Source organism: Dryas octopetala, chromosome 8, assembly GCF_963921425.1.
Source record: "Dryas octopetala chromosome 8, drDryOcto1.1, whole genome shotgun sequence".
In the NCBI taxonomy this organism is placed as follows: Eukaryota; Viridiplantae; Streptophyta; class Magnoliopsida; order Rosales; family Rosaceae; genus Dryas; species Dryas octopetala.
In genome coordinates, this window is record NC_141373.1 from 10,434,638 (window position 1) to 10,447,684 (window position 13,047).

At 35.3% G+C, this 13,047-nt stretch overlaps 1 protein-coding gene across 1 annotated transcript; it reads left to right on the forward strand.

The window, feature by feature from the left end:
- Positions 1 to 10,900: 10,900 nt before the first annotated feature.
- LOC147277093 (uncharacterized) lies at positions 10,901 to 11,954 on the forward strand. Its single transcript, XM_086255415.1, has 3 exons — positions 10,901 to 11,215; positions 11,316 to 11,381; positions 11,468 to 11,954. The coding sequence occupies exons 1-3, from the start codon at positions 10,970 to 10,972 to the stop codon at positions 11,747 to 11,749; spliced, it is 594 nt and encodes a 197-aa protein (XP_086111541.1). The 5' UTR covers positions 10,901 to 10,969; the 3' UTR covers positions 11,750 to 11,954.
- Positions 11,955 to 13,047: the final 1,093 nt, after the last annotated feature.

Consider the following 13,047-nt stretch of genomic DNA (forward strand, 5'->3'; position numbering starts at 1 on the left):
GTTGAGATGGCCACAACACATCACCGTAGTACTATTGATTATCATCAGAAAATGTCTATTGTATGTAGTTTGACCCTGCAAGTTGAGGACGTGGAATTCGGCTGAATTGCATCTATCCCTTCCCTTATTGTACGGCTCACCAAAAAGCCCAAGGCCGAAGCCCGCCCAGCCTATTAGGCCAGAAGTCTGATTTCACCCGAAATTTGGTTCGGTCCGATCTGGCCCGGCCTGAAAGTCTCTTAGGTTGGGTTGGGTTTGGCCCGATCATCCGTACAAAACATCAGCTAAATCGAAATTCATCTACCCATTCGATCATTATTAGAAAAACCACGATCGTTCATTAATTCGACCACCATTATGTCACTTTTACATCTCCGATTGAGCTAATTTTTTGCACGAATTATCTTTGAGTGAGGAACTAAAATTTAAACGGTTCGGATCGTTGACAACACAATTGCATCGTTTGTTTAGAAAAATATGTAATAAAATATATAATAAAACATATGTACATTTATGTTTTAGTATAGTTGTAATGTTGTATATAATTTTAAAAGTTTATTATTTATGGTATTACACTATTACTAACATAATAGTATTATACAATAACTTAATAAGCATATTAATAATTTATTGAAGTAAACAAACGAAAGAGCTATTAAATATGTTATGATTCATAAACTTAACAAATAAACTAGTTAGCTCAGTTGGTTGAGAGTTAAAGCATGTTATGTGAGGTCTCATGTTCAAATCACAACATAGCCAAAATTCTATATTTTTTTTTAAGATATATATGTGTTTAAACAGGCTTTGGGCCCATTTTTGGGCCGCCCGTTCGGGTCTAGCCCGGCTCGCCCAAGCCCGGCTTGGCCCGAAAGCCCTATTGGGCTTCTATAATTCAAGCCCGAGCCCGGCCCGAACCCGAAAAATTTGGCCCATTGCGGACCCCTACCTTATTGGACTCTTTCTTTGTAATGTTTCTATTTTCAATGCAAGTTTTATTGTTGAGCAAAAAAACTCATAAATTGGAAATTTCTGCCATATAATCATTATATGCTATACATGTACTTTTTAGTTTTTATCCTTTAGATGTTTATGAGTTCACTTATTAGAATATAAATGTTTTATCATTAAAGGCATAACTTATTAACCAAGTAGAGGAATGAGAATGATTTTAACATATGGGAATCATTCTCATTTCTTATTCCTGTATTTACTAACATATTGTGAATCAATATTGATGTGAGCTCAAATGAAATTAAGAATGAAATTCTTAATAATGGGGGAATGTGATTCCTTAGGGAGTTCTGAATTGGAAGAGGGAATCGAAATGAAAATTTTCATGACAAAAATACCCTTCCATTTTTTCTTAAAAAAAAAAAAAAGTCCTCTACATATAAACAAAATTAATTTTAATGAAGGGATAAAATAAAAAAACTTCAAAAAAATTAAATAAATTTATATAAACTTAATTAAACTACATAAATTTTTAAAAAATAAATCATTTATATATATATAAAAAAAAAACCAATTTTAATTGAGAAACAAAAGTTAGTATAGGTTTTAGTGTATTTAGTAGACTATAAATAGAATTTTCTTTTGAAAAATTATAATTAGTTCATTCAAATTTCTTATGATTACTAAACACATTAATGAAAATGTCTAATTCTGATTCCTTATGATTTCGATTTCTTCTTATTTTGATTTTATTTATTCTAATTCTTTCTCATTCTGATTCTAGTTTAATAAAAATGCCCTAAATGTGATTATATATATCATATAGCCATTTTTAATATTGAATTGACCGACCAATCAAGCTCGGGCTGCAAGCGAACCCAGTTGACTTGTTTTTTAAGGATCATGACTTAATCTTCTACTTTCCCTTTATCAATCACGGGAAACAAATTTGACACAATTACAAAAGCCATTGTTTTCAATCCAAAACCAAATAAAATTGGGCATTGGAACCTCGAGTTTACAAACAAATAAGAAAAGGCCAAATGATCAATTGTGTTCCTATTTATTTCAATTTTATTCGGGTAGTTCAATTTCAATAAGCATGCTCTAGTAGTTTGAGCCGTTTGCAATTTAAGGGCAAACTTCATTTTTGTCAAATTTGTTAATGAAACAATCACCACTAGTAGAAATAACCCCTATTATAGCATTTACTTATAGCATTTTTTTTGAACTGCTATTAAAAGTAGTTTAATTATAGCCCATTAAAAGAGAAACGCTATAAACCTTTATCTGGCCCACGAGGTCCTTACGCGCGAGATCGAGCTAAACCCAAAATTTCCTTACTCGAGTTATTGTCCTTGCATAGAACGCGCATTCTCCAAGAGAGAACGCTCATTCTTCCTCCCTCCCTCCCTCCCTCCCTCCCTCCCTCCCTCTGTCTTTCTCTCTGTCTCTCTCTCTGTCTCTGTCTCTGTCTCTCTCCTTCCACCGCCGACCAATCTGCCGCCGAGAGCGACCAATCCAGTACTTGGTTGGACTAACGCTCTCTCTATCCAGCTTTCTCTCTGTGGTTCGATCCAGTGCTTGGTAATTAAGCCTATTCTCTTGATTATCTACCTATATGATTTTAGGGTTAGTGGGTTTTGGAGAAAATTGATTCTCTTTATTCATAATTTTTTTTCTTTAGAAAATTTTCATGTGCCTATTCTCCTGCTTCAGCTAGGTTGGGTTCTTTGGGAAAGTTGAGTTTTGGGTCGAATCTTTGAGGAAAAAAATAAGGCTCCTACTTATTTTGGTCGATTGGTATTCTGATTTTTCCTTCTAGGTTATACATAAAAACCCACATTATTTTGCCAAGTTAAGCATTTTGATATATAGCAGTTAATTAGTGACAAACATTATTTGGTATATATTCATTATTCTGATTTTTCCTTCTTATACTTTAAAACCCACATTATTTTGGTTGGTTGGTTTACCAAGTTAAGCATTTTGATACATAGGACTAAAATTACCTAATTTTTCTCAAGGTTTAGTCACTGAATAGTGACATATTGCTGCTATATATATGCATATTTGAGTTACAATTCTTGTTATTCATCAAGTAGTAGTTCTAGAAGTATTCTATTTTCTTTGTATTCAGTCATTTCAATTCTTAGTGTTAGCTATGTTTGTCTCTTCTCAGACTTAATATCAATTCTAGTTTAGCTATGTTGTAAGTCATAATTTAAGTTTTTTACAAGCTTCCATTCATTCAATTAGTATGCTTTTCCTTGTTAAAATATTAAAATAAGTTTGGCAGTCTGCAAAGCTTGACTTTGCTTCGTCTACTCTTATCTCTATTGTGTCATAGATATGTAGATATAGCAAGTATCCTCTAATAATCATATGCTAGCTTCACGTGTCCATACAATCCAACTTTAATCTTTGTCATATGATATTATTCTTAAGTTTTTATTGGAGACCAACCAATGAATGTGGTATGTGAAATCTATGTCTTGTGATGATCATTGGAATATAATACATGGAGTCTAGAGGGGGCTGGTCTTTGCTACAAAGCTAGTTAATATTATTGTTCTAGGTTTATATATGATAAACTATATGGGGCAAACTTATCATGATCAAGGTTTGGAAAGGATAAACGACTATTAGGAATTGATAGAATATTTCCCTTCTTTTAACATGAAATTTGTATTGAAATGGGTTACTGAGGTGGGGGTGCATGTATCTGTAGGTTGGCAAGCTGGTGCAGAAATTGTATATATTTGAAACCAAAATTTAAGTTCTACTTTGTGACTTGCATCTATGCTTGCATTGAATTTGCATTCTTTTAGTTTGTCAAAACACCGAGAGCCTAGAATAAAGCTTTAAGCTCTAGTAAGATACTTGCCCTGATGATATGGAATCAGTTCTTTATAGCTTATAATGTATTTAAATTTGTTAATTTTAGTTTTGGGCAATTGAGTGATTGATATGGAATCGGTTCTCTGATAACTTAGAACTTGTTTATGTAGATCTTATGTGAATTTAAGATGATAGATAAAGAATGTGTGCATCTTAACAAGTAACAATTACCTTACAATCTAATTGAACACTTAAAATTAAACAATCTAGCTAGGTAGGCTTTTGAGTGCATTCCTTTTTTTTTTTTTTTTGAAAAAATGAGATTGGAGGGAGCTGAGGTTGATGTCATGACCATGGTGAGTGTTCTTTCCAGTCTCACAGAAGCAGGTAATATGAGACCCAAGAGGTCAATATTCCCTTTTCTTTTTTCTTTTGGCTCTATACTTCTGTGTGATTGTGTTTATTGCTAAATTCTTTTGCTACTGTTATTGCAAGTTATATCAAATATTTGTATTATTGATGGAGATGAGACATTTTTTTTTTCTTATTGTATATGCCATAGATGATAAGAAGAAAACAAAACACTTACTTGTACTAGATGGAGCTAAGGAAATGCTCCAATTGTTCACAGTAGATCTACTGGAAGAAGGGTCTTTTGATTTCGTAATTGATGGATGCGAAGGTATTTTTCATACAGCATACCCATTTAATCACTGTGTCAGTGATCCACATGTGCATTCCTTTTTAGTTTTGTAGAGTTAATATTTCGATTCAATTGCAATGGTTTTATGTTAGACACTTTTATAGAGTTAATATTTCGATTCTTTTTTATCTACAAGATGAACAAAATTATCACCTTTAAAATTTATTTTGTTATGCTCAACAATGTTCACATGATGCTTACTAATTTCTTGTTGCTACTTACAAATTTTTTCCAAATAAATTTGCAAGTTTTTGTTTCGTATCACTTTGAGTAAATTTAAAAAGGAGGTCTTCTAGTAGATACTTTTTTGTAATTAATAATTAAATTATTTGTTTTGCTCTGTCAGGCATAATTAATTGACCATGCTTTAAAGGGAACACTTAATATACTTAGATTGTGTGCTAAGGTTTCATTTATCAAAAGGGTGGTTATAACATTGTCTATGGCAGCAGTTGCATTTACTAGAAAACCCCTTCTCTGAATGTACGTAATAGTTTTTCAATTTAATATGTCTTATGTGTTCTTTGTGTAATAGCTCTTGTGAATGCTGATTCATTGAATTTATACTGTCAATGATACCAGAATTGCTTATGTCTTCTTCAATTTTTATGGTAGTTTTGTTTGTGGTACATTATTGTTTTATTATGAGCCACTTAAATTATACCATTTAATTGTACTTTGGACTGCTGTGATAATTAGAAGCCATATATGATAGTTGAGTGGTGATCAACATGATCATCGATCATGATCATGGTTGGTGCAATATTTCTGACCTGTAAGTGGTGCAGTTTGCAATTTCTCGAATTTGAGTGTAGAAGATCAAATGAACTGCCAAGATTTGGATTTGAATAAAGCTTGCTTTTTACTAGCTAAGAGTATGTAATGCATTGGTCATCATCTGTTATGCTGAAATTTATTTTGTCCCAAATTTTAGAGGGATTCACCTGCATTCTGATGTTTTATAATGGTGGATTTTCATTATCATTTACAGAATGTTTTAGGTAGTGGGAGTTCCAAACTTTTTGTTGTAGCATTGCTATCTTGTTATTGAGCTAGCTACCGTTTGGAACATGCTTTCTTTTCATTGAACTAGCCCTTGAAAAAGGCAACATGGAAGGTAGTATGAATGGCTTGGGGATAATTAGTAATATCAATTATTTTGGCGGGATGCAATATTTGATTTTCTATTTATTTGTGTGTACACAGAAGGTGGAAATAAGTGCAGGCACACTCATGACTTTTGGTGAGTTCCTTTCATTCTTGCATATCAATTCAATCTACCTTGCTCATATTGTGGCACTGCAATTTTTCTTATTTTTTAGTCTTTTAGCAACTTATCTTGTGACACTGACTTTGGCTTTCATAATGGACTACTGGAGTCTGTTTGAAAATTTTGCATTGCCATAAAGATAAATTAAAGGTGAACAAATAAAATAAAAAAGTAACACAAATAAAAAATTTGCTGTAGTGCAGTGCCCTTGTCAAGATGGAGGTGTGGAATGTGGTTATATGTGATGAGGTACATGAAGGTGATCATTGAAGATCCAAGGTGCTCAATTATAAATAAGGTGAGTACTAACTATAAAGAATGGCACCATTTAATTGTTGTGATTGTCCTTCTCTACTTTTTGGTGCCTTTACCTGCCTTTGAAGAAATTTGAAAACTTCAATTAGCTAGTTAGCTAGTTATTTCTGCCTTTGGATGGACATAAGCTGCAGCAGCCAAGTAGCTAGCAGACAGTTACTATACATTCAAATAAGTGGGCGTGCCTCGATCTCATTTCTTATTTGCTTCATGATTCTTATTAGTATACTAATGTACCTAACTTTGGTTAATTAATATTAATCTAAACTTTTTGATTGCTTTATTTTCATGGTAGTAGTATATTAATGTGAATATATAAACTTCTGAGTGATTGGACATTTATTGGCACGGATATGATTTGTTTTCAGTTTTCTTCTTTTCTTATACCATTTGATACCACACAAATTCGTGTATTTAAGAGGGTCACATATATGCATGTTTTTATTTGGTACATTATAGAGGTAGTCATCCCTTGTTAGTACTACAACCTTTAGTAGATTGAGGGTACTAATGAAACCTATTGTTGACTATTCTTTTTGGCAGTTTGGAGGCACTTGGGATATAATTGGATGTTTGCGTTTTGACAGTTTGGAGTCTCTTGGCTATTGGATGTTTTATTTTGAAGAGAGTTAACAAGTTAGGCTTGTTTTTGTTACTATAGGACCTACATATTAGTATTTTTTAAAGGCCAATTTGAAACTATTGACACTTATGAAACTATTATGCTTATGCAGTCTTAACATTGGTATTTGATGTAACTTCTATATATTGTATTTCAAGACCAATATATTTAATGATCTCTTTTAGTTCCGATTGTTTCTTTTAATTTATATATATACTTGATAGCACATAATTTTCATACGAAATACTATATATAAAAAGTTTCTAGACAGTAGCAATCTAAAAAGCCTAAAAAAGGCACCAAAATATGTAATCAATAACTATTATATGTTTGTAAAAATTAATGATAACATTTTAAAAAGCTATAGTAATAATTATTATAGCTTCTTTAAAATGTTATGAAAAAACATTACATATTGAAGTATTTTTAAAACGCTATTAAATGCCACAATAATAGCATTTTTAAAATGCTAATATATATCTTTTATAGCATTTCCAAAACGCTACTATATAGATTTTTTATAGCGTTTTATAAATGCTATAGAAAGAAATTTTTTTATAGCGTTCCAAAAACGCTATAATAAACCTTGGGTCTATTATAACGTCGGCTATCATAGCGTTTTTAATAACGTTATAAAAGGGCTTTTATAGCATTTTTTGAGTGCTATAAAAGACCTTTTGTGTTCTAGTGCACGTTCTACGAGCATGCAAGGATAGAACAACTATTTTGTGTTCATTTTCACTATCCAACTTTGTTACAACTCATGGGTTGGATAGTCGGGTTAGTGAAAATGAATAAAGCGCTATTTTGGCCTACACGCCTGTGGCATGTGACTATTCTGTCAACAAATTTGATGAAAAATAAAGGGAAAAATTTTCAAAAAGGACACGTACTTTGGGGTCAATCTTAGTTTAGAACACCAGTTTGGGTTTGTGTTAGTTTAGGACATATATTTTGGGTTTGTATCAGTTTGGGCTTTTCCGTCACCTCTGTCAAATCCTCCGTTAAAAACAGACCACGTGACTTGCACCTGACTTATTTTAAAGGGCAAAATTGTCACTCCCTAAACCCTAAGACAGATCCAACTGCAAGAGATACTTTAAATAAAAGGGAATTCAGTTTAATGATTTAGAATTCAATCTGGTCGCGCAAAAGTGTTCGCTGGTTAGGGTTTTGGACTCTTTCTTCTTCGATTAAAGGTGTAAAGGGGATTTTGGCTTTCTAATCACTGCGAAAGTGATATTCGCTGCAACAAAAAGTGATATTCTCTGTGGAGATTCGAAATGGAGTTCCTGAGGACAGATGGAGATCCACCCGAATACAGTAAGTTGTCCCCTTAAATGACTGTTTGAAGATTCTCTTTGTGGGGTTTGATGGTTTATGTTGGTGAATCGATAAAGAATTTTTTTTTGGCTGGGTCTGTGTGATGTTGTGTTCTGTATTGACTGTCTTTGTCAATTGTGACCCATTTGTTTATTGGAATTGCTAGGCCGTGCACGCCATATGTTCAAACATTTTTGACCTTTTCTGCTTTATTATTGTCTTTATGGGAGATGGGACCAGAGATGTTGAATAAATAATTGAAAGTAATGGGAATCCCACATGGTCTGCTATGGTGGGCGTAGAGTAAAATATTGATAGGTGTAGTATAAATGAGACTCCTGGTTTGGTATGGTGTAACATTTGAGTCATGTTGGGATTGCTACTGGATTAGAATAATGTAAAGGGGATTAGAAGAATGTCGTAGGGTTTACTAATTAGAATAATGTATTTATTGTAGTTTAGACTCTGATTTTGTTTTACTTTAGGGTTTACTACTTAGAATAATGTCTTTATTTTTGCATGTTCTACATTAGTGCATGTGACTTTGAACACTGTTAATAAGCATGACATGGCTTTATTTCTGGCAGGTAATCCAGACCATTTCACTTTAGAATTTCACCATGGTGGTAGGCTAGTGAACTTAAATGCTGATGGTAGTGAAAAGAGATATGTTGGTGGCATGATCACTTGGGGGGATTATGCCAACATTGACTATATGTCTTTACTGGAGATGGATGGTCTAGCTAAGTTATTAGGGTACAATGAAAACATTGTATATTATTACAAGGAACCAGGACATCCAGAAGACAGGGGGTGGGTAGCTGCTATAACTGATGCTTGTATATTGAGACTGTGTGGTTTTCAAACACCTCAGAGAGTGGCTGTGGTGTATTTCTGTCATCCAGGGAACCTAAATACTGGTGCACAACAGGTAGTGCATGAACCAAAGCCAATACAATTGTCTGATGGCTCTGAACCAGAGGTTAATGCTGATGAGGGACTATGTGAGAATGAGGCATTTGGAGAGTTTGATGCAGAGCCATCAGTCAACCAACAAGGAGAGGTACATGTTGGAAGTTATGAAGATGAGAATGCCGAGGTGCCTGAGGAGGAAGGTGGTGAAGGAAGAAACTCTACAAGTGAGGATGAAAACGATGAGGATGAAACAGATGAGGATGATTTTGATTATGTGGATAGTGACTATGAGCAGAGTGAAGATGAAACAAATTGGGATGATGATGTGGACCCTGAGGTTCATAGTGATGATGATGGTGGGGGTTTTGGTGAGTTTGACTCTGAGGACATGGCTGATTCTGACAACATGGGGAGTGTACAAAGTTCATCAGATGACTTTGAAGAAGATGATGTTCCAAGGAAGAGACCTAGGGTAAAGCCACCAAGGCTTACTGTTTTTAGAAAAGATGTGGATATGAAAGATCCTAAATTTACATTGGGTCAGTGTTTTGCATCTATGGAGGTATTCAAAGAAGCTATCAAGGAATACTTCATATTGAATGATAGAGAGCTGAGTTTTAAGAAGAACCATGCAAAGTGGTGTAGAGTAGGGTGTGCACCACACTGTCCTTGGCATATCCATGTTGTCAAGGATAACAAGAGTGACAATGTGATTGTGAGATAGTTCCTTGATGAGCATACTTGCACAGGTCCTAGATATAACTGTCATATCAATGCAAAATGGTTGGCTAAAAGATATGGGGATGATTTTAGGACCAATCCTAAATGGGATGTTGGGGCTTTCCAAGAGCAAATCTTGAAGCAATTCAATGTAGAGGTTACTAGGACAGTGTGCTACACAGCTAGAAGGCTTGCCTTCAAGAACATTCAGGGACAGATTGAGGAGCAATTTGGCATGCTGTGGGATTATGCTGAGGAGTTACAAAGGACGAATGAAAATACAACTGTCAAGATTCAAAGTAACCTTCTTCCTGGGGATCAACCACAGTTCCAGAGAATGTATATATGCTTTGGTGCATGCAAGAGGGCCTTCATTGATGGATGTAGACCTGTGATAGGTATGGATGGGTGCTTCCTTAAGGGACCTCACAAGGGGCAGTTTTTGGCTGCCATAGAGGTGGATGCTAACAATGGAATGGTTCCATTGGCATATGCAGTTGTGGAAATCGAAAACAGAGACAGTTGGGGGTGGTTTATGCAGCACTTGATTATGGATTTGAACTTGGAGAATTCACACCATTATGTGATACTGAGTGACAAACAAAAGGGTTTAATTGATGCAGTGAAGGACTTGCTTCCTAATGCAGAACACAGGCATTGTGTCAAGCATTTGGGGGAGAACTTCAGAAAGAAGTTTCCGAGCCTCTTATTGAAAGAGATTTTTCAGAGTGCAGCAAGGTCAACTTATGAGGCAAAGTGGAGGTCAGAGATGAACAAGATGAAGGAAATAGATGGTGAGGCATACAAGTGGTTTGATGATAAGCCTCCACACAATTGGAGCAAGGCATTCTTCAAAACAGAAGCAAAGTGTGATTTGATTCTAAACAACCTATGCGAGTCATTCAATGCAGCAATCTTAAAAGCAAGGGACCAGCCAATACTTACCTTGCTTGAGAGGCTGAGAATGTATGTAATGTTGCTTTTTGCAAGAAGAAGAGAGCAAGCTCAGAAGTGGAAATATCAACTAGGGCCAAGGATTAGAGGCATAATTGACAAACGAAAGAAGGACTGTTGTATGTGTAGGGCTTTTTGGTGTGGTGGAAAAAAATATCAAGTAATCACAGATGAGCATCAGTATGCAGTTGATTTGGATCTCAAAACATGCTCTTGCAAGCAGTGGGATGTAAGTGGTATACCTTGTTGCCATGCAATATCATCTATTTGGAAGCATGGCAGGGACCTTACAATTGAAGAATTCACATATGAAAAGTATCATGTTACTGCTTACCAGGCAACATATGCACCAATGATTAACCCTATGCCTGGGAAAGACCAGTGGATTAGAACAGGAAAGCCACCACTCAAGCCTCCATGCTATAAGAAGCAAGCAGGAAGACCCAAGAAAGTAAGGGCCAGAGATTCAAATGAACCAAAGAAGCCACCAAATCCAACAAAATTGATAAGGTTTGATGTCACCATTACCTGCAAGAAATGTGGTAAGGAGGGTCACAATTCAAGGACCTGTGGGAGAGAAAATGATGTACAAAAGAAGGTACCAAACTGACTGTGTGTGCTTAACTGACATATTCATTGACTAGATTTGAAAATAACTGATGACTCTTTTTGGTGTGTGCTTTGCTTTCTGTATGCAGGGAAAGAGGAATGTTGAAGGTGATGGACAAGAGCAAGGCCAGGACCAAGACCAGCAAGCCAAGAAGGTGATCTAAGTCAAGAGCCTTGTTATTTTGTTGTCTTTTTAATTGCAGTCAGAACACATTATTTATGGACTTGAGTTTGCTTGCAGGTAAGAAAGAAACCCCAAATTCGAAGACTAAGGTCTAGGCATGCAATGCAGCGATCAAAAAAGGCTTCACTAAGACCACCATCTGCAGGTTCATCCAACTCCCAAACCAGAGAAGTGTCATCTCAACCATCATCCTCTGTGAGACCACAATCCCAACCAACATTCATTTTGCCACAAAGTTCATCACAACCTTGTCCTTCAAATGTGACTGCCTCTGTGCTCCCCAAAAAAAGGTTCAAATCACCTGTCAAGAAGAAATCATTAAGGTCGAGGATCCCATGAAGACAATACTGATATGTTGTATTCTGAAATTTCTGAAATGTAGTTTGAAGTTAGGATGATCACAAGGTTTTTTTTGTGCAGGTTTTAGGAATATGACCACAAGGTTTTTTTGAGTTGTACTTCTGCTTTTGGGTTAAACATTTTAGTTTTGGGTTGGAATTCTGTTTGTGTGAAGTTGGTTAAACATCTTACTTTTGGTTAAACATTTTACATTGTCATGATTAGCTATATGTTGTACTTAATGGGATCACAATGTATGGAACCATTTTTGGCTTCAAGTAGTTTGGAATGCTTTCCTTTGAATGCATATATAACAGGTCTAATTTGATTTTTGTCCATATGACTTGTCTTGGATTGAAAATAGAAGGCTCATTTGCATTTCGAATGAAATCAACTTATTTTTGGTGTTGCAAAATAAATGGTCAATTCTTCCCTTTAAGAGGTTTATGTGTTTATCTTCAATCCAATTTGATACAATCCAACAAAAAAAAGGTACCAAGACCAGCAAATTGCCAAAATATCTTTTCATTTAAACTTAAACATTGCCATTACAATATAAGGCAATCTGAAATGTCTGGCCATACACAACACAAAAGAAGATAGCCTTAATCTAAGCTATCAACCCAAAACGGATAGCCTTGATCTATTCTATTCAACCCCAGAATATTAACAACCCGAAAATACAAAAACCCGAAAATACTCCATTCAACATTTATGGTCCATTGCTTTTGTCATTCATCTAGGAAAACACAAAAAACAACCAAGACAATATCAAACAAAACCAGAGCTTCTTCACCCTTGCTTGACCTCGATCAACCTGTGTCTCCAGCAAACTTTGTTTCCTTAGCAATCCAGGTATCACTTGCCTTGACCTTCCACACATGGGAGGATCAACCCATCTGAAAAAATCACATCCTCCCCTGGGTTTCTGCAAATAAAAACATAAATTACTTACCTAAACAACCCATATTAATCTACATGTGTAACGAAAATCAAACAAACACAGAGCTTTTATACACCCTACCCTGGAACAGCCATCGAACCTTCTACCAGGGTTTGCATCAGTCCAAGCCGTGATCCTTGCAGCTGGAAAACCACAATAGCAGTACCTCCGACCCACCGGTTCCATCATCGCAAGTATGTTATTCAAAACCCAAAACCTCTATTTTATTCTCAAATGAGCAGAATTTTGTGTTTTTATAAAGACTTAAGGTCAGATTTTAGGGGGAAATCCCAGAAAATTGGAGGGATTCAATGTTCTGTGGCGGGAAGACGAACGGGGTAGATGCTTGCAGTTG

Coding starts and splice junctions, on each gene's coding strand:
- LOC147277093 (XM_086255415.1), top strand. CDS start 10,970: ATGATTAACCCTATGCCTGGGAAAGACCAGTGGATTAGAACAGGAAAG. Junction 11,216..11,315: donor AAAATGATGTACAAAAGAAG/GTACCAAACTGA, acceptor TTCTGTATGCAG/GGAAAGAGGAATGTTGAAGG. Junction 11,382..11,467: donor AAGACCAGCAAGCCAAGAAG/GTGATCTAAGTC, acceptor GTTTGCTTGCAG/GTAAGAAAGAAACCCCAAAT.